The 22,118-nt window shown below is 36.3% G+C and overlaps 2 protein-coding genes across 2 annotated transcripts in view; one reads left to right on the top strand and one right to left on the bottom strand.

Moving 5' to 3' along the window:
• Nucleotides 1-22,118, bottom strand: part of LOC143658291 (uncharacterized) — a 129,958-nt gene that overhangs the window by 67,794 nt on the left and 40,046 nt on the right.
• Nucleotides 7,263-8,159, top strand: LOC143660152 (vomeronasal type-1 receptor 1-like). The gene has a single exon (XM_077133563.1). The coding sequence runs from the start codon at nt 7,263-7,265 to the stop codon at nt 8,157-8,159; it is 897 nt and encodes a 298-aa protein (XP_076989678.1).

Here is a 22,118-nt window from a genome sequence, read left to right as displayed (position 1 = left end):
GATTTCATTGTTATTATCTGCAAAATCAGAATGATAATCACTATATTTAGCTCATTTGGTTTAGGGGGGAGGGATTAAAAGAACCCTTACAGCAGTGCCTGGCAGAGGATCAATCTTCACTAAATTTCTCCTGTTTGTGTCATTAATTTTTTGTTCTCACAAAGCATAGGGTAAAGTGGATTTTCACTGAGAACCTGGAGCAGAGCTGAGATTCAGAACTTTTACATTTGGACCCATGAATCCAAAGCTTGAGTCAGAAGGAAACTCCAGTCTACCCTGACCCAGACTTGATTTGATCAGTGACCAGTTCTATTATTCCCTCTCCTGTTCTAGAGTTTGTAAGTCTGGCAGTAAACTCAGTTTTTGGAATAAGGAGGGCAGTCATGTTATCTGAGGACAATGTGAGAAGATTTTGATAAAGAACAACTATGAAAGAAAACAATTAGGATATAAATCACACAATATTAGAAAAATGTAGTTCTTATCCAATTTTTCTATGAACTTAGAGAAAACCCAACCCACACTTCTACAGATCCTGTAATTTAACTTGGATGAGAAAATGTGGGAAAATGGAACAGTTTGAAAACAATACTTAAAAGAGAATTCCTGGACAAGATATATAGCAATTAAAAGTGCTATTTCTATTTCTTTCTTCCTTTCCTTATTTGGGTGGGTGTAGTATTTTATTTATGTAAAAAATAGTTTCATAAACTAAATGCTTGGTATTTTATGTTCAGTTTTAATTCTCCTCTAACATCAACATTTAGACTACATATACTATAGCTCTAACTAAAATTCCAAGGATTATAAATGTAGTCTTTTCATTATCATTCAAGAGTTAGCATTTAAAAATTTTTTTAACTTTGAAATAAATTGAAATTTGCACAAAAGTTTCAATACCAGTACAAAGAATTCAAGTATATCATTCATCAGATTGAATAATTAGGAACATTTTACCACATTTGCTCTATTTTTCCTTCTCTCATTATTTATACACATTCAAATATGTAATAGAACAATACAATTTCTTTTCTGAGTCATTTGAGTGTAAGTTGTAGACATCATGCCCTTTTACTCCTAAATTCTTTGGGTGTATTACTTAAGAGAAAAGTTGTTCTCTTATATAACATCACAATGATCAAAATCAGGAAATGAATATTGTCCAATAATATTATCTAACCTATGGAACTTATGCAGATTTTAGTCATTGTCCCATTGATGTCCTTTTTGGTCCATGTTTCATGTGCCATCGAGTTGTCATGTCTCTTTCTTATCCTTTAGTCTGAAATGATTCTACAGTCTTTGTTTTCTAAGACTTGACAATTCTGAAGAATTCATACCAGTTCTTTGTAGAATGTCCCTCAATTTACAGACATCTGTTGTTTCTGCATGTTTAATTCAGCTTATACATTTTGGGTTGGACTACTGTGTAAATGATGTTGTAGCCTTCTCGTGCATTACCTTAGGATGCACATGTGGTGAGTTGATCCCAATATTTGTGCTGTTACCTATGATCACTTGATAAAGATGATGTCTGCTGGGTTACCCCACTGCAAAATTGGTTTTTTTTTTCCTTTGTAATTGATAAGTAATTTGTGGGGAGTTACTCTGAGGTTCTCTTATCTCTTCCTCATCAAACTTTCACCTTCTAGCTTTAGCATCAATTAATAATTCCTGCCTTAATCACTTATACTTTGATGGTGGCAAAATTGTGATTTTCTTATGAAATCTTTCTTGCTATATTTATTAGTTGGTATACTATTTGAGGAACAGCTTTTAGTTTTCCTCTTCTCTTGTATCTATCTATCTATCTAATCATCAATCTATTTTCAGTATGAGCTTGTGCATTGTTTATAGTAAAGGGATATAATGTCATTATTACTGTCTATATTTTCTGGTGAGAAGTCAACTGAACTGTTGTTAATTGTATTGTTGGTCTTTCTATTAATATACTATTTTTACTCTGGATGACCTCAAGATTTCTTCATTATTTTTTATTTTTATCCATTTGAATATGATATAGGAATGCTCTTCGGGTTTATCCCACTTGATATCCATTGTTTTTCTTGGATCTGTAAGTTTATATTCTTATTATATTTGATAAATTTTTGGCCATTATTTTGTTAAACTTTTGGTTCTTTTCTCTTTTCATTCCCCTTATGAGATTCCAATTATGCTTATTTTGGAATATTTTATATTACCCCACAGGAATCTGAGGCTCTGTTAATTTTTCTTCAATTGTTTCTCTTTGTTCTTCAGATTGGTATATTTCTGTTGTTCTATTTTCAGGTTTACTAATTCGTCTTCTGTCACTTCTACTTCTTGATTAGCTCCTATAGTAAATATATTATTTCACTTAATTATAATAATCAGGTCTAGATTTTTTTCTGTTTATTATGATTATGTCCATTTCTATATAAGATTTGGCATGTATTCAGTCATTGATAACATATTTATTTTGATTCTTTGAATACATTAATAATAGCTCCTTTGGAGTCTTCATCCAATCAATTTAACATCTGGGCACACTGATTCAGTTGCTATTTCCTTTATTTATTTCATTTTTAATCATACTTATCTTGTTCTTTGTATGTATAGTCTTTTTAAAATTTTTTGGTTGAAAACTGGATTTTTTAAATAATACATTTTAATAATTTTAGATTCAGTTGAGAGCTCTGAGAAGTTTTGCTTTATGTTTCCAGTTAGCAAATACCTGGAATCAGTGGCAAAATTTTTCCCCCTGTGGTGTGCAGTTGATGTGTCTCTTCTGTTCTTTTGGTTCCCAGCTACAGTTCTCTTATACAGTATGCCCTGGGGATCACACTTTTTGCATATAGTCTTATGATTTGGGGACTCCTGTCTGTGGTGTTCTTGCTTCTAGGGATTCTTTCCTGTTTTCAGCTACTGTTCTCGCATTAGGTTTTCTCCTCTGATCCTTCAAAGCCATAATTCTTCAGTTTTATACATTTGGGGAAAACACTGGTTAAATCAGCAGCAAATTCACAGACCTCACCCATGCCTCTCTCTGTCAGACTCCTCTGATCTCTGCCTGCTTTTCCCTCTGGTCATATGGGTTCTCCACTGCCCACGTCTAGTTTTTGTGTCAGTTAGGGAATTGAGTTCAACTTGTGTTCAAATTTGGTGTTATTCCTTCAATTATCTCACTTCCAGGATTTCTCCTTTAAATTTCCAGCTTCATTTCCACCCATGAGTTCTATTTTCTGGAACTCTGAGATGGTAAGTCTTGCTGTTCTCCTCTGCCATAGCTATAGATATAACTGTCATAGCTTCAGGCAGTAAATTTTCACAGTTGGAGTTTGTCAAGTAAAAACTTTCCTCCAGGTTCTGCCTGTTTTGGATGTTTTTCAGGTCCTCTAAATTCCTTTTTTTCTTCTTCTTTGGCATGGGCAGGCTCCGGAATCAAACCTGAATCTCCAGCATGGCAGGTGAGAATTCTGCCACTGAGCCAATGTTGCCCACTCTCCTCTAAGTTGCTTTTTAAAATACTTAATCCATTTTCTAATATTTATCTTTGGGAGAATATATAATATCGGGGTTACTTTTTAATATCATCTCATAGTCTCATATCTGCCTTCCACTCTGTTTTATTCCACAGTCCTTTTTACTCTTTAAGACTTTATTTATTTACTATGACTTCACTCTGTCATATTCAGTGGAGTTTTTTAAAAAGTGCATATTTTTTATGCTCTAGAATTTCATTGGGTTCCTTATGCAGTTACTATTTCTCTTCATTTAATTTTTTCTTTATCCCTTGATTATAGCTATAAAAGTTGTTTTAGTGTCATTATCTCCTAATTTAAACATCTGGGTCATCTTAAGTTTAGCTTCCATTGATTACATTTTTCTTGAATATTTGTTCCATCTATGCCTTTCTGTTATTAGTAATTTTGGAATGTACCTTGATACATTGTAGAGACTGGATGTATTAAGTTTTTCCAAGAGAACAGATTATTTTTCTTTTAGAAGACATTTAATTGAGCTATACTCAAATTCCATATTCAGAAATCTCAGTTCAATAATTATAGACTTTGATGAATTTTTTGGCACCTGCCCCATGCATGCTTATCTATGAGTCAGGAAGAGATTTGGATAGAGATTATACCTAAAATTTGGGAGGATTCTATATATGACTCTCTTTTTTAGAAAGACTTTCCCCTTATTTTCCAGCCTCTGTGTTTACACTGAATTTTTCCTTTGGTTCTCCAGACCAATAGAACTATAGGTTCTATTTCAGTTTTTAGCATTTTGCATGGGATCAACTTCAACAAGCCATGAGGTCAAGAGTCATTTTTCAAATCTAAAAAACTGTCTTTTTCAAATTATCAAACTCATTGAGAATCTGCCTACCTTTGGTCACTCTTTAGTGAACTCTAGTTAATTGTTTCATTAGCTTTCAAAATATTTTTTACAAATATTTTAAGTCAATTGTTATTTGCAGGAAAGCTTGGATAATTGGGATTTCCTCAGCTATTACCAGAAGCAGAAACTGTCCTTGTCTTTCACTTTGCTCATAGTATTTTCACCATGGAAATGGCTTTCTCTCTTTTTATGTAATTGACTTTTTTGGTGGGGGGAGCGCATGGTCTTGGAATCAAACCCAGGTCTCCCACATGGAAGGCGAACATTCTACCACTGAGCCACCTGTGCTCCCTGTAGCTGACTCTTTAAAATATTTATTGCCTCTTGATCTTGAGCCATAATTCGAAATCCTTTCCCTACATTCAGTTCTTAGGGGAATTCACCAATGTTTTTTTTCCAACACTTATATGGACAGCTTCATTTTAAAAATTTAGGTAATTGTCTGTTCCATTATACATTAGTCTTATGTACGGTGTGAAATATTGATTAATTTACCTTTTTCAGAATGACTACATTAAAAAGTTCTTCTATACTGCAAAGATATGCCTTTATTATATCTTCATTTTTATATTAATTTAAGTCTGCAGGCATTATCATTTCTTGTACTGGTCTGTTTATCTATTGTGCAAGTACATTATTCAAATTAAAGAAAATCTGAAGCAAGTTTTAATATCAGGTAGGACTAATTACCCTTATAGTCTACTTTTACAGGCTATTCTTGCATCTGATTTTCCCATTTCATTTTTTTTTTAACATGGGCAGGTACCGGGAATCGAATCCGGATATCCAGCATGGCAGGTGAGAACTCTGCCACTCACCCACCATGGCCCATCCCCCATTTCATTTTTAGTATCAAGTTTTCCAGTCCCAGAAAAAAAAGCTTGTTCATATTTTAACTTTGTCCATTAAATTTGTAAATTAATGTATTGAGAACTTACATCTTTATAATGCTTAGTAAACCTATCCAAGAACAAGTAATATCTTTCTATATTGTCAAGTTTACTTTGATATATTGTGATTATCATTTTTGTATATGAAGGCTTTTGCCTTTCTTATGCTAATCTTATAGCTCATTACATTCTTATTCTTTCATTGCTTGAATTAATTCCATCATTGTTTCTCAGGGTTTTCTAGGTATACAATCAAATATCTGAAAATATAGTTTTAATTTTTTTCCATTTTTATGCTTATTTTCTCTTATCTAATTACACTGACTTATACATACAGGATAATATTAATTATCATTTGAAATAATTGTCCTTCTTGCTTTGTTTCTGCATTCTTTCCCCATTAAAGGAAGGCCCTGATGTGGGTGTAAACATACACATACACACAAATATTCATCCTAAGGAAATTTCAATAAATTCCTATATCCTTGGGTGCTTTTTAAATTCAATTATGGATGTTGATTTTTATAAAAGGTCCTTTTTTAGCATCCATGAGACCATCATATGTATTTTCATTTGTGATATATCAATATGGTAAATTTTATTATCAGTTTTTGAAATATTGAACAATCTTTACATACCTGGTATGTCTCACAGAATACTTATTGCATAGGGTTGCCATAACAAAGTATCACCGACGGAGCAGTTTCAAACAACATAAATTCATTCTCTCATAGTTATGAAGGCCAGCAGATTGAAATCATGGTATCAGCATGGCCATGCTCCCTCTAAAGTGTTTAGAAAGGAATACTTCCTTGCCTCTTCTTAGCTCCTATTGGCTTCTTGCAATCCTTGGCATTGCTTGGCCTGCTGCTGCATCATTCCAATTTCTGCCTCAACTTTCACATGGTCTTATTCTCTGTGTATATCTCTCTGTGTCTCTGTGCATCCTCTTCTCTTCTTTAAAAGGACTGCGACCTCATCTCAACTAATTACATCTGCACAGATCCCATTTCCAAATAAGGTCACCATCTGAGTTTCCTGGTGGGCATAAATATTTGGAACTATTCATATCACTACACTTGGTCATATTCTATCATTTCCTTAATGCCATGTTTCCTGTATTAGTTCTTCTTTGACCCATGAGTTATGATGAGCATTTCACAGTTTCAAAGCACATTTGATCCTATATTTATTTTTTATTCCAAATACACATACATTTTGTAGGAACATGAAGAATATTGTGGAATAATGAAAAACTGAAGATATATGGATATCTCACAGAAGAGGAGTGGGACTAGAAATGTAACATGTCATCAGAGATTATTAGAATTTCCTTATATATCTTTATATTATTTTACTCTTATGGTATGCATGTACTAATTAAATAATTTCTTTAAAAAATGTGTAAGCTAACAGAAAAAATAAAATTTCTAAAATTCATAACAGCACCACTGAGTGCCAGAATTCCTGATAAATATTTCCACAATAATTTATATTATGGGATGATTTATATTTTATGTTTATCATATTTTATATGTCTTCCAACCTAGGCTCTGAACCCTTCAGAAGAAGGATCCATGTTATTTAATTTTTGTATATCCCAGGACTGACAACCTGTTCTGGCCTATAGTGGATATTCAAGAAAATTCTTTGGAATGAAAGATAAGACTTTACCTTGGAGATTATGTCCTCAACATACACACCAAAATTTGGGAAATAGACTCAATACAGAACCATTCTGCATGACAAAATGGGCATAAATAGAGACATTGTGAGCTGATTACTCTGAGTGTGAATTCTGGGCTTACTGATGTAGTTTCCTTAATAGAAATGTGATTGCTGTCCCAGAAAGTGAAAGTAGTAAGGGTCTAAGAGTTTCCATCTGAACTGAGAATATTCGAACAAATTTGTGACTGGTGCTGCCATTCCAAATTCTAATTCTAGGACCTTCAGGTTCTTTCCTGAACATCTCCTTCCTATGCTCTCATGAGAATGACTTTTGGAAACTTGATCCTGAGACTACTTTTCCTGGTCCAGACTGCGATTGGCATCCTGGGAAATACCTTTCTTCTCTTCACTAATGCCTCCCCTTTAAACACTGGACATGCACTGAGGCCCATGCACCTGATTCTTGCCAACCTGGCTGTGGCCAACTTCTCGGTTCTTTTCTTCAAGGGGATCCCCCAGATGATATTTATCTGGGGAGTGACACACATCCTTGACAACACCGGGTGTAAACTTGTCTATTACATCCACAGAATGGCCCGGGGCCTTTCTCTCTGCACAACTTGTCTCTTGAGCAGTTTTCAGGCTATTACCATCAACCCCAGAGCTGGTGGGTGGATGAAGTTCAAAGACAGAGCTTGGAAGAACATCAGTTCCTCCTGCCTTCTGTGCTGGGTCTCCAACCTGCTGCTAAACATCTTTGTTCCTATGCAGTTAGAGGCCCCTAATCACTTCCACAATTTCACAAAGATTAGGAATTATGGTCTGTGCTCTTCCAAAAATCCTGACACATCTTCCTCTATAAAATACACCATTTTAATGATTCTCCCTGATGTTGTGTTCATGGGCCTCATGCTTGGTGCCAGTGTTCACATGGTACTTCTCCTACACAGACACCACCAGAGAATGAAGTATGTTCACACCCTAAGCATCTCCCACAGATTCTCCCCTGAGGCCCAAGCCACTCAAACCATCTTGCTCCTGGCAAGCACCTTCATTCTGTTTTACTTCATCAATTCTATTCTTACAATGTACGATACTGTTTTTTCCAAATCTCGTCCTTGGCTGCAGCACACTACCACCTTTTTGGTAGCATGCTATCCCACACTCAGCCCCATGATATTGCTGCTTCGAGATCCCAGAGCACCAAGTTTCTGCTCTTAAATGGTGAAAAAAAAAAGCAAACCAAATTACTGGGTTTTTTTTTCTTTTCTTCAAAGAATTTGGTTATTCACTTCTTCGACAAGTGATTTGTGTCTAATACATGCTCTGACATATTCCCAAGGCACTGACAATGAAAAGATTTCAATGACATTAATTTAGCCATGTAGAAGCTTTCAGCTTCACTCTGCAGATAGACCCACCATCAAATAAACACAACACAGCATAATCATTAATTATTCTGATGCTGTTGCATTCTTTTCCTTTGAAATACTCAATAGAATCATTGAGATGAGGTCATAAATAATTTGGGATGTGAAAATTTCATGGTTAGAAAATTATTAAATGGGATGCAATACTGTGCATTAAGAATTATAGCTTTGTGTACCAACTCCAACTATAACCCATGAGAAGCTTTTAAATCATAATAAAGCTCAGGGTTTACCCAAAAAATTAATAAATTGCACCATATGAGATTATTTTGCAGCAGTAAAAAGTCCTGTTGTGGCAGATTCTCCAGAATGGTGGTGTGAGTTCCTCTCAAAATTCACTTTTCCACGAAAACAACAAAAATATCAGAAAATTATCAGCATAGACTTTTTCAGAATTCCAGAAATCACTCAATGGCTTACAACAATCTGAAGAACATTGATTCAAGAAAAACTGAATCTCAGTAAATAACTGTGGAGTTTTAACTTGGTGTGCTCCCATCTCCATCTCCTAGTGCAGTAGTTCTGAAATCCAGCAGCATTGAACCACCGTAGCTATGAAAAGCTGCAGCCTCACAGCTACCAGAGGGGCATTGAGCTTGGAGGGTGTGCTGATTTGAAACTATTATGTATCCCAGAAAAGTCATGTTTTTCTAATCTATTCTAGTAGATGCAGACCCATTGTGGGTGGGACTTTTTAATTAGGTTGTTTCTATGGAGCTGTGACCCACCCATTTCAAGGTGAGTCTTAATCCTTTAATGGAGTATTTTATGAGAGGTCACAGAGTGCTCACAGCTCAGAGATGGTTGAAAACAGAGAAGAAGATGAACTGGGAGAAGCTAAGAGAGAAATGCCCTGAGACATTTTGCAGACAGGCGCTGAAATCAGAAGCCAGGAAAAAAGGACCAGCAGATGTCACCACAACATTTGTTTTAAACCTTTCTTGGTTTTCACTGTTTTAAGTTTTGATAAATACAAAACTCCCTGAAATCACACTTCTTCTCTAGCTGTATCTTGTTACTTTCTGGCTCTTAGGTCTCCAGCTCCTTCCATTTCCTTTAATGCCTATATGTTACGTGCTTCTTCTTACATGCAAACTTTTGCACATTGTGTTTCCTCTGCTGGAATTGTCATTTATTTTCATTCTCAAGTGCTTCTCTCCTTTTCATCTGTGAGGTAGCAGTCCAAAGATGACCCTCTACAAGGAAGCTCTCCTTGACTGGGTCAACTACCTTACCATGTGCCCTTTCAGAACGCTGTTTCCAGCTTTTGTGTCATCAATTACAGGGGCAAAACCTCATTAATTCAATTTTGGTTTGCTTTTCCAACAGACTGCAAAATTCTGAAGTTACTTGTCATATCTGTTTTTCCTTGACAAGAGTTATTACTATCTTTCGGATATATTTCATCAATCACAAAGATTGCTGTTTTCAAAAATCACCTAAACAATTCTATTCTCTAGTTTTGACACTGATTTGAGATATAGCTAGGATAATTTATTTCATTTGTTTTTGTTAAGTGTTTAATCTTTTACAAAGTAGATGCATTTACTTGAGATGTAATGCAAATACTATAAAATTCACCCTTTAAAGTATACAATTTGCTATTCCAGCATGAATCTTGATTATTGCACTCCTATAGTAAGTTTTTGAAAGTGGAAAGTGCACATCCACAAAATTTGTTCTACTTTTTCAAGATTTAGAATATTCCTACTTCCTCTATTTTCATATTAATTTAGGATCAGCTTGTCCATTTCTGCAAATAAGCAACTAAGATTTTGATAAGGATTGCCTTGAGTCTGTAGATCAATTTTGGGAGTATTGCTATCTTAACAATATTAAGTCTTTCCATCTCTGAATACAAGTTGCATTTCCATTTATTTAGATCTTTCATTTTTCAACATTGTTTTGTTGTTTTCAGTATACAAGTCTTTTCACTTCTTTTATCTGATTTATTCCTAAAGATCTTATTCTTATTTATATTATTTATATTAAATGGAATTGTTTTCTCAATTTCAATTTCAGATGGTTCAGAAATTCATTTTTGTATATTATTCTGCACCTTGCAACTTTTCTGAACTCATTTATAACTATAGTTTTCTTGTTGATTCCTTAGAATTTTCTAAATTCAAGATCATGTCATTACGAACAGAGACAGTTTTGCTTCTTCCCTTCCAATCTGGATGTATTTTATTTCTTTTTCCTTTTCTTTTTCCGAACTAGTACCTCTTGTACAATGCTGATAGGAAATGGTAAGAGCAGACATCTTTGTTTTTTCCTTGATCTCAGGGGAGAAGTTTTAGTCTTTCGCCATTAAGTATGGTGCTAGTTGTGGCTTTTTTTTACTGATGCTCTTTAACTGAGAAAGGGTTCTTCCATTCCTAGTTTGTTGGGTGTTTTCATCACAAAAAGGTGTTTTATTTTGTCAGATGCTTTTCCTTTGTCTATTAGGATGATTGTGTGGTCTTTCTGACCTTCAGTCTATTAATATAGTGTGTCGCATATGTTTCATTTTGGATAGTCAAACATTCTTGCATTCCCGGAAAAAAACCCACTTGGGCTTTGTGTCTAATGTCATTTTGGTTTACTTTTTATTTATTTTGGGGGGCATAGGCAGGCTCTGGGAATTGAACCTGGGTCTCTGGCATGGCAGGTGAGAATTCTACAACTGAGCCATCATTGCATGTTACTTCCTGTTGAAACAGAGCTTGAAGGATATTAAGGAATGATGAGAAAGAGAGAAAGAAAGGAAGAAAAGAAAGACAGACACAAATGGGCTCAGGGGGTCTGAAGCTTAATTCTACATCAGACATCAGACAACTTTATTCTCAACCAGATCCTGGTTATATACCACAGGATGTCAATAGATATGCAGGAATTTCCTGAGGAGCAAAGTTCTTTTCTTTCAGTGTGCTTCATACTTAACATAACCATTTGGGGTAAACATTCTCTTCCTCCCAGACTGCTCTACATAACAATCTCCAGAGTATACTGCCGCCATCCTGAGGCCAGCTGCTTCCAACAAATTCTGCAGGTCTTGTTTTAACCCTTGGCTCCTACATTTTCCCCTTTTTATTTTATAAGCCAAGGAAAACAAGAATCACAATTTTAGGGTGGCTATAAGCAGAGGTGACTGCCCTTAGGCTCTGAAGGAAGGGTCTTACCCATCATTGGCTGCCAGTCAAGCTCTCTGACTTTGATTCTTTGTTGTTAAACACAGCTGAGGAGGAAGCAAAGAAGTATAAACAGCCCCAAACCCAAGATTTTTTAGCTCTTGGGTAAGTGATTGTGTAACATTACCTCCATAGGCTACATGTAAATTATTCTGAGATAATTCTAATATCCCTTTTTTGTAATTCTAAGATATCAGGACTTAAACTATCTGAAAGCCCTAAAAGATGCCTTTTTACCTTTTTCCATTCTATTTCAGATAGGTTATATGTTAAAGGGGGGGTAATACAAAAACTGCTCTCATTCCATTTACACTTTAAACTTTGTAAAAAATTTAAATTATACATTTGATCTCCAATATGAACCAATATCATTTCTATATCATTTAGTCTATTATTAATTTGCTCATCAATGAGACTGTCTATGCCACAGTTCACTGGTGTTTTTCTAACAATGCTGCATCTGTATAGTTTGTTGCAATGCAGTTCCAGCGACTGCAACCACTGTGATTCTTCCAATGATTCCAATGACAGCTGCAATAATGAGTCCAATTAGTCTCTTAGTCCTTTTTAGATATTCTTTTGCCAAATGGATCAGTATATGTGTTTCTGGAGAGGACTGCAAAGGTCTTGACATCTGCACCGGCAGCCAAATACTCTTCTTCTTGCTGCTATAATCGTCTCATTTTTCTGCAACATAAATGCTTGGAGACAAGTAAATAGAGAATAATCCTCACAATTAAAAGTTTGATTTCTTATATGCATATGAACTTTTACAAATATGTATGGATCTCTAATACATATTTGTATATAATGTTTATGGCTGCTATTTAAAGAGAAGTTATAGTTACTAGAATTCACTATGAAAATTGGTCCCAGTCCTAGGAAAATTCCCCATAAATTTCTCTAAATAATGTATTTATCATCCCAAATCTTGGCACAAATCATCCTCTATGTAATAACTCTGGTTTAGCTTGCCTATCCACATAGTCTTGTAAGAATTCGAGAGTTTTGCCACGCAAAGGAGGACTCCAAGAGACGTTCTCTCATGGAACACACAAGGAGTTTATTTACCACACATGCATGGGGCTCACTGAGCATGCAGGAACAGAGAGCCCCGAGCCTGGGTTTGGGGAAGCTTTTAAGGGGTAGGAGGAGGGGGGTGAGGGTCGAGCATGGGTCACAGGTGCTGCTTCATGCAAGAAGCAGATAACAAACATTTTGCAAGAAGCAGATAACAAACATTTTCAAGAAGCAGATAACAAACATTTTGCAAGAAGCAGATAACAAACATTTTGCAAGAAGCAGATAACAAACATTTTTCGTGCATGAGTCATGGGAGCTGCTTCATGCAAGAAGCAGCTGTCTCGTTGTGCAAAACTCCCTTACTCAACCTTCTCAGTTGCATTCTTAGATAAACTTCCTCCACCAGTTACAACCTTGCATAACCAAGGCAGCAGATAACCTTGCATAACCAAGGCAGCAGATAATCTTGCATAACCAAGGCAGCAGATAACCGCCCCTGGGAAGTTCCGGGTTGTTTTTCTTAGCTTGATGGGGTCCATAACTTTTTTCTTTACAATTCTTAACTCACACCAAATGCATAGCAGTGAATATAAAATGACACAAATGCTTTTGCTGGATATTTCTATCATTCAGAAGCTAAATATATATAAATAGCTAAATTAAGCAAGAAAAATTAGCTACTGTTAAACTTTATAAAATCCTTCTTTACAGTCTCAGTTATCTTCAACCCCACAGGGGAATCTTACAATTCCATAGGAATCATTAATTATGATAACTGCTCGATCCATATGACATGACTGCCATCCATTCCAACTTTCTTTCCCACCTAACAGGCAAGTATCCTTTGTATCCATAGAGTTATGCAAATGGGTCTTTTTAAAAATGGAAGAATTAAATTTGACACCAGTTTTCTTCTTACTGGACCTGGGAATCCTAAACTTGTATTTAGGTTATTTTGGTAAAGTTGGATTGGCCCATGTTAGGGCTCACAGATAAACCCAGTAAGCATAAATATGTCCCTGTCCTTCAGCAATCAAAACTGTATGTCCTATAGTATACATTACCTATTTAGTTATTTTTGTCCAGGTTGATATGTCTGGGTTTTATTCTCTTCAAGGGAATCCAAACTGAGGTTCCATCATCTGCAATGACAAGAGCAAATCCCCTACCCCACACCTTTACCATTCCTGGTTTCCATAAATCATCTTTAACATCTTTCTAATAGATTGGCTGCAGCTGCAGTTCTGTTTGGGTTATATCAATTTTTCTTTTCCAAATTGCTAAAATGTTGTTCTGCAGGAGTGTGTGGTGAATTATCATAAATGTTTAAAAAATTTAGAGTAAACAATGACTTTGCTAATTGATCTTTAGGTGTACTTATTTTCATAGCATCATCCTCCTGATCATCATCTCCCCCTTTTTGTTTTAAGAGCATAGACTTTAGCGTCCGGTTTGCTTGTTCAATAATTCCTTGCCCTGAGGGATTATGTGGAATTCCTATGATATGAGTAATATTAAAAGTGGTACAAAATTTATGATATTGTTTTCCTGTATAAGCAGGACCATTGTCCATTTTAATAGACTGAGGGCATCCCATAACAGCAAAAGCATTAAGTAAATGTGATCGAACATGGCAGAAACACTCTCCAGATTGTGCAGTAGCCCAGATGAAATGAGAACAAGTGTCTATGATAACATGTACATATTGCATTTTACCAAAATGTGAAATATGAGTAACATCCATTTGCCATAATTCATTTGCTTTTTGACCTCGAGGATTAACCCCTGATGCAAATGGGAGTGCATTTAAAGGTCCACAAGTTGGACAAGTCCTAACAATGTCCTGAGCTTGCTGTTTAGATAAAGATGGAAATTTCTTTCACTGCCCTTTGCAATTGATATGGGTCAATTTGTGAAGTGTTGTGGGATCTTGCAGTACCCCCACAAGAGTATCTGCTTGCTGGTTTTGTAATGACAAAGGACCCGGAAGAATGGTATGAGCTCTTATATGCATGATAAAAAGAGGATTAATTCGACTTCTGACTAATGTTTATAAATGTAAAAATATTCGGGACAATTCATCTCTTTCAAACAAAGAAGCTGTCTCAATGTCAGTAACTGTTTGGCAAACATATTCAGAATCAGAAAAAATATTAAGAGATTGTGGAAAACTTTGTAAAACTTGAATTACAGCTGCTAATTCAGTACGCTGGGCTGAGGTATAAGGCATTTTCCAACTTTTGTTTTTCCCTGGGGCGACATACGCAGCCTGTCCATTGCCATCCCTCCAATGGGGAAGCCCGAACTATTTTAGGCAAGATCCATTGTGTTCTTTTTATAAATTGCAAAAGTTTTGACATAGGCAAACGATTGTCAATTTGTCTTTTGAAGTCACTTAATGCTATTTGCCAAGAGGTATTGAAAGTATATAGACTTTGAACCTCTTCCTTTGTGAGATCACACACTATGCAATTAGGATCACGACCTCTTAATTGAAAATATCTTTGGCGACCTCTGGCTATTAAAGAAATGATTTTTTGCAGATATGTATGTAAGTGTTTTTGTTTATTGTTTGGTAAAAAAAAATCCATTCTAAAACACTATCTTGCCAAAATAGGCCTGTAGGAGATTGTAAGGTAAAGAAAATAATAAAATCAACAGGATTTTCTATATCTATTTGAACAAGATGTCCTTCTTGAATGCATTGTTCAATTAATTGTAACTCTCCTTCAGCTGCAGCTGTTAACTGCCTTTTGCTTAATAAATCAGAATCTCCTTGTAAAATATCAAACAAGTTCTGTAACATATAATTAGGAATCCCTAAAGTGGGTCTAATCCAATTAATATCTCCTAACAGTTTTTGAAAATCATTTAAAGTTTGTAAGTTATCCCATCTTAATTGTATTTTTTGAGGAATTATTTTATTTGCAGCTATTTGCATTCCTAAGTATAGGTAAGGCTCAGTCCTTTGAATCTTTTCTGGAGCTATTTGCAGCCCATATTGAGGTAAAATTTTTATAATGACACTGAAAACCTTTTCCAAAGAGTCATCATTGTCACATGCAATTAAAATATCATCCATATAGTGAATAACAAGGGCCTCTGGAAATTTATTTCTTATTTCTTGTAAGGGTTGATGCACAAATAGTTGACATATGGTGGGACTGTTCATCATCCTTTGGGGTAAGACACACCATTGATATCTTTGCATTGGACCCTGATTATTCAGTGCCGGAATGGAAAACGCAAACTTTTCTTTATCTGCTGGATGCAGAGGGATATTAAAAAAACAATCTTTTAAATCAATAATAACCATTTTCCAAAACTGAGGAATCATAGAGGGTTGAGGAACCCCCGGCTGAAGTGCGCTCATAGGGCTCATGGCTTTATTTACTGCTCTTAAATCAGTCAGCATTCTCCATTTCCCAGATTTCTTTTTAATAACAAAAACTGGAGAATTCCATGGGCTTTGGGAAGGTTCAGTATGTTGTAATTGCAATTGCTCTTGGACAGGATTATGAAGGGCATTCAATTTTTCTTGAGGAAGGGGCCATTGATCCACCCATATTGGCGTAGTAATAAACCATGTTATTGGGGTAATTATGCCCTTTGTTTCAATGGCCCCCATTATAAATTTGTTCGCTCCTTAGAATATCCTAAACCTCAATAATCCCTTGTTTGTCTAGTGTTTTGAAATTGCATCTTTAAGTATAGTTGTTCTGCCTTATCTGATAATTGAGGGATATGCAAATATGCTCCCCACTGTGAAAGCCGGTCTCTGCCCCAGAGATTCAAACCGACATCTGCCACGAAAGTTGTAATGTTGATTTTTGTCCTTCTGGGCCAATTACTTCAAATGTTTCAGTACTTTGATAAATATTAGTCATGGTACCTATGCCGGTGAAAACAGTAGGTACCCTTTTTAATGTCCAATTCTGGGGCCAATATCTTTTAGCTATGATAGTTACATCAGCTACAGTATCAATCAAACCCAGAAAAATTTTATCTTTAATAGTAATAGTAATTTCTGGGTGGTTGTCCCCAATAAATGTTTGCCAATAAATCTCATTTCCAGTTGAACCAAAACCTCCTTGACGGTTGAAGTGCAGTGAAGGAGAAACATGATAAGGTAAGAGTAGTAATTGAGCAATGCGTTGCCCAGTTTTAATTTGAAAAGGCTGTAAAGATTGAGCCATAATCTTCAATTCCTCTTTATAGTCACTGTCAATTAAGCCAATTTGTATTAATAGACCCTGCTTAGTTAAACTACTCCTTCTAATTATTAAACCAACAGTATGATTGGGCAGAGGGCCAGAAACTCCAGTGCTAATTAATTGAATACCCATTTCAGGTTGAAGTAAAATATCCTCAGCTGCAGGTAGATCTATTGCAGCAGTACTGCGAGTTGCAGCTTTTAACTCTAAGATTGGAATGCATGGTTTTTGCGTTGCTGACAGGATACTGTGTCTGTGGAGCTCGGCTCACGTTGTTTGTCCTGGGGCCCTGAGCTAAGCCCGCAAGGCAGTTTCCCGACCTTTTCAATAGAGCACCATTTTATGTGTTCTAGAATGACATTCATTCGCCCAATGAAAGCCCCTCTGGCAAATAGGACATAATCTGGATGGCTGTTTTTTAGTTGGGGTGGAATTATTATCATGAAAAGATTTACAGTTTATCTGAAAGTGCCCAAATTTCCCACATTTAAAACAATTTCCTTTCTTTAGAGTCAAGTTAGATTTCACGGTAGCTGCCAATACTGCCATTTGATGAGAAGTAGACCCAATGTCCTGACAGGCTTTTATATAGTCCTGTATGGAACCACCGGCAGTTTTAATGGGTCAAATAGCCTTTTTACACTCACTGTTAGCATTATCAAAGGCTAATGTCATTAAAATTAAATCACGGGCTTCAGATGCTTGCACGGTTTTTTGAATCGCGTCTGTTAGACGTGCCACAAATTCGACATACGGCTCATTATGTCCTTGAATTACTTTAGCAAAAGTTAAAGCAGGCTGTCCTGGTGTAGAAATTCTCTGCCAAGCTGCAAGGCAGGCCATTCTGACTTGGTTGATAGCCCTATCATCATATTATAACTGTCTTTCAATACCTTCCCATTGTCCAGTGCCCATGATTTGTTCTGTTGTTATTAACACTGGAGGTTGCTCATTAGCATTCCTCCTAGCCAACTGATTAGCTTCATCAGTCCACCATGTTTTAAATTGTAAAAATTCAGCTGTACTTAAAATAGTTCTGGCTAACATCTCCCAATCCCAAGGAATTAATCTATCAATATGAGCCATGCCCTGGACTAGACCTGTAGTATATGGAGAATTCACTCCGTACTGGGCACAAGTTTATTTCAACTCTTTTAACAATTTAAAAGGAATGGGCTCATGACGAATTTCTACAGTGCCCTGAGGATTATTTTGATCATGAGGCAAGTGATTAACTGTCACAGGAAAAGCTGATAGAAGTTGTACTGCCTCCAGGTCCCCTTGCTGAAATCCCTGTAGTAAACATTTCATTATGGATGTTTTGGGTGTAGGCTTTGGTGCTATTACACGATTCATATATTTAGCTGAATTGCCAGTATCTGTAAAAAATGGATTCTGAGGAGGCTGTGGACTGGGAATAGGGGCAGAAGGTGGATTGCAAATTCATGCAGGGAATATAGAATTTTGCTGATATAAGGTAGGTTTTGTTTGATTCGAATCTGGGAAATCTTGAGGGCAAGTGAAGCTTGCCTTCTTTGAAAAAGGGGTGGTATGGGCTATAGTGTAAGAACACTGTAAGCACATAGATTTAACATCTTCCTCATCTGTACTTACACCCTCCTTATCTCTAAGTTTCACTTCCTTTTCATCCATATCTGCTGTCACAGTCATGCTTTTTGGGGAAAAATTCTCAGTTTCCCCATCTTTACTTTCTGACTGTAAGGGATCTAAGGCTGCTACTATTTGATGACACAATGTCCATGCTGATAATGGGACAGTCTCCCCCTTTTGATAGGCCCTCTGAAGAGCCTTCATAACTAAACACCATTGTTTTAAATTTAAAATATTATGACTCTCAGGATGAAACCATTGACAATGTTTTTGAATGAGATCAAATAAGCTTATTAATTCAGATGTTTTAACAAGCACCCCATTAGCTTCTAACAGTGTTTTCAATACACACACATACTCCTCCAGCTGCCCTTTGTGATTACCCATTACCCTGATGATCCAAGGAAAATGCTTACTTACAAATACAACTCGAGTCCTCTTCTATCGGCTGGACACACGTGCCTCTAATGAGACTTTTCCTTGGTTCCTTAATATTGATTTGGAGTCTTCTTCTTTGAGCCCCATGTTGGGCACCAAATGTTGCTTCCTGTTGAAACAGAGCTCGAAGGATATTAAGGAATGATGAGAAAGAAAGGAAGAAAAGAAAGACGGACACAAATGGGCTCAGGGGGTCTGAAGCTTAATTCTACATCAGACATCAGACAACTTTATTCTCAACCAGATCCTGGTTATATACCACAGGATGTCAATAGATATGCAGGCATTTCCTGAGGGAGCAAAGTTCTTATCTTACAGTGTTCTTCATACTTAACATAACCATTTGGGATAAACATTCTCTTCCTCCCAGACTGCTCCACATAACAATCTCCGCAATATACTGCAACCATCCTGAGGCCAGCTGCTTCCAACAAATTCTGCAGGTCTTGTTTTAACCCTTGGCTCCTACAATTGCCCACCATTAAATATATTTTCTTTGGTATACTTTTTTTTATAATGTCATTTTATGACAATAATAATACAAAGTAAGGAAGAAGGAATAGAGTGACATGTGGCAAAGGTTTTGTACACAATTGAAATTAAATTTTCAAGTATATTAAAAAATTAGTAAATATTTATCTGAACTAGAGTCTCTTAAGTTAAAATGTTAATTGTAGAGGTATATTCCACAAATAGTGAGCCCTAAGTTAAACTATGGACTTTAATTAATAGAGTAATTATAAAAATGTGCTATCATCAATTATAATAAAGTTTCTTACCAGTGCAAGGTGATGGCAGTGGGATGATGTGTAGGAATACTGTATATTATGCATAATTGCTCTGTAAACCCACAACTTTTGTAATAAAGGAAAAGTAATTGTCAATTGTAATCATCAGGACAACCAGAAAGAAAACAGATCAAAATATATAAGACAAGCAGCAATGAAATTAAAACAGTATATGGAATGTATTTAACAGACAAGAAAGTAGTAATAGAGAATACAGTTACAAAAAAAAAGACATTATGTAGAAAACCAACAGGAAAATGGCAAATGTAAATCCTATCTTATTAGTAACTAAATGTAAATAGATTGAACATGTCAATTAAAAGATAGGTTGTTAGAATAGATTTTTAAAAAACGTGATTCAAGCTATATACTGTGTATTAGAGACTTAGTTAATATTCAAAGGCAGAAACAGTTTGAAAGGAAAAGGATGGAAAAAGAGAAACCATGTAGATAGTAGTAAATGAACTCTAGTGGTTGCACATATCAGACTTTAAGACAAAGGCCGTTCATAGAGACAAAGAGGGATATGTTATAATAGAAGAATCAATATATGAAGGAGACATAACAAAGACGAATATGTATGGACATAGCATTGACCCCCAAAATATGTGAAGCAAAAGTGACTGAATTGAAGGGGAAAATAGCCAGTTCAACTATAATATTTGGAGACATTAATATCTTTCTTTCAATAATGGGTAAACAACTAGAGAGAAGATCAACAGGAAAATAGAAGGTGTGAACCACACTATTTGCCAAGTATATCTACTGGTCATCTGTAGAACATCACGACCATCAATGCAGAATGTCTGTTCTTCTCATGTGTACCTGTAACTTCCTCCAGGGAACTCCATGTAAAGCCATTAAAGAAGTTTTTATAAATTTAAAGGATTGGGAGCATACAAAGTATGTTATCTTACCACAATGGAATTAAACTAGAAATAAATAATGAAGGGAAAATTGGGAAATTCAATATGTGGTGATTAAACAACATACCCCTAAATAACTAATGCTTCAAAGCAGAAATCACAAGGGAAATTATAAAATACAGGAGATGAATGTAAACAAAAACAGAATAGTCCCAAACTGTTGGCAGGCAGATAAAGACCTACTTTGAGGGGAATTTCATGTAAATGCTTTTATTTAAAAAGAACCTTTTCAAATTAATAGCCTAACTCTTTCAGTTTCCTAAAGCTGCCAGAATGTAATATACTGACTTTTACAATGGGAATTTATTAGGTTACAAATCCATAGTTCTAAGGTCATGAAAATGTCCAAATTGAGGCATAAAGAGGAAAACACCTTCTCTGAGGAAAGGCTGCTGGCGTCTGGGGTTCCTCTTCATGTGAAAAGGCACATGGCAATGTCTGTTGGTTGTTCTCTCCTGGGTTCTGGTTTCAACAGCTCTCTTCAAATGTCTCTGGGCATTTCTCTCTAAACTCTCTCTCCCAGGATTTCTGCCTTTTATCCACTCAAAAAAGACTACAGTTTTAAAGGATTAAGACCCACCCTGAATGGGTAGGCTCACATCTCAGTTGAATTAAAAGGTCCCACCTTTTCAGACAATAAGTCTGCACCCACAGGGATAAATTAAAGGAGCAGGGCCTTTTGTGGCATACATAACAGCTCCGAACAAGCACTCTCCATTTCTGGACCCAAAAGGCATGTTTTTTCCATATGCAAAATGCATTCATTTAATCACAAAAGCCTTAAATCATTTCAGGAACAATATTGAGTTCAAAGTCTCATCAAATCAGTTACAGGAGTGGTTTGTCCTAAGGCCAAATTCCCCTTCAGTTGTGTATCTGTGAAACTTAGAACAAGTGATCTGCTTCCAATATACAATGGAGAGACAGTTAGAAGATAAATGTTCCTATTTCCATATGGAGAAGCTGGAAGGAAACAGGGCTCACTGGATCCAAAAAGTTATGAAAATTTACAGGACACACTTAAGTAGATTTTAAGGTTTGAGGGTTATCTATAGAATGAGGTTTTATCCTTGGGGATTCAGAAAGTGTCAGTCCCACCCTCTCCGGGGGCTACCACAGTGGCCCTGCTCTTTCCAAGCACTGAAGTGAAGGTTCCAAAATATCTAAGCTTTGGAGAGACCACCATATTCTCGGCTATACCCTCTTCAAGAACTGAGGGGGCACCCAGACTCTTTGCCATCTCTGGGGCACACTCAACTCCCTCAGAACAGTGGGTGGTGGCCAGGCTCTCCCCAATTCCTGAGGAATGTGCTTTCCCTGTCTGAGACCTGGGCTGGCAGCATTCCTGAACAATGGGGCAGCCAAGTTCCCCTCAATCTCCCAGGTATCTGAGAGGCCTGGGGTGTTAACACTCTCCCTGAACAGGGGGGAGGAAGGCCCAACCTCTGGAGACTCCAGGGCAAATCCATTGTCCATGAGCATGGGTAGTTCCACAGTCCTGGCCCAAAGTTTCTTGACTCCAGACCTTAGCTTTCATAGCTCTGCCTTTGAAGTCATTTTTCCTTCAATCTGTCCCTTTT

This window comes from Tamandua tetradactyla, chromosome 16 (assembly GCF_023851605.1).
Source record: "Tamandua tetradactyla isolate mTamTet1 chromosome 16, mTamTet1.pri, whole genome shotgun sequence".
Lineage (NCBI taxonomy): Eukaryota > Metazoa > Chordata > Mammalia > Pilosa > Myrmecophagidae > Tamandua > Tamandua tetradactyla.
Note: the sequence above shows the minus strand (reverse complement) of the source record. Positions and strands in the feature narration are given on the sequence as shown.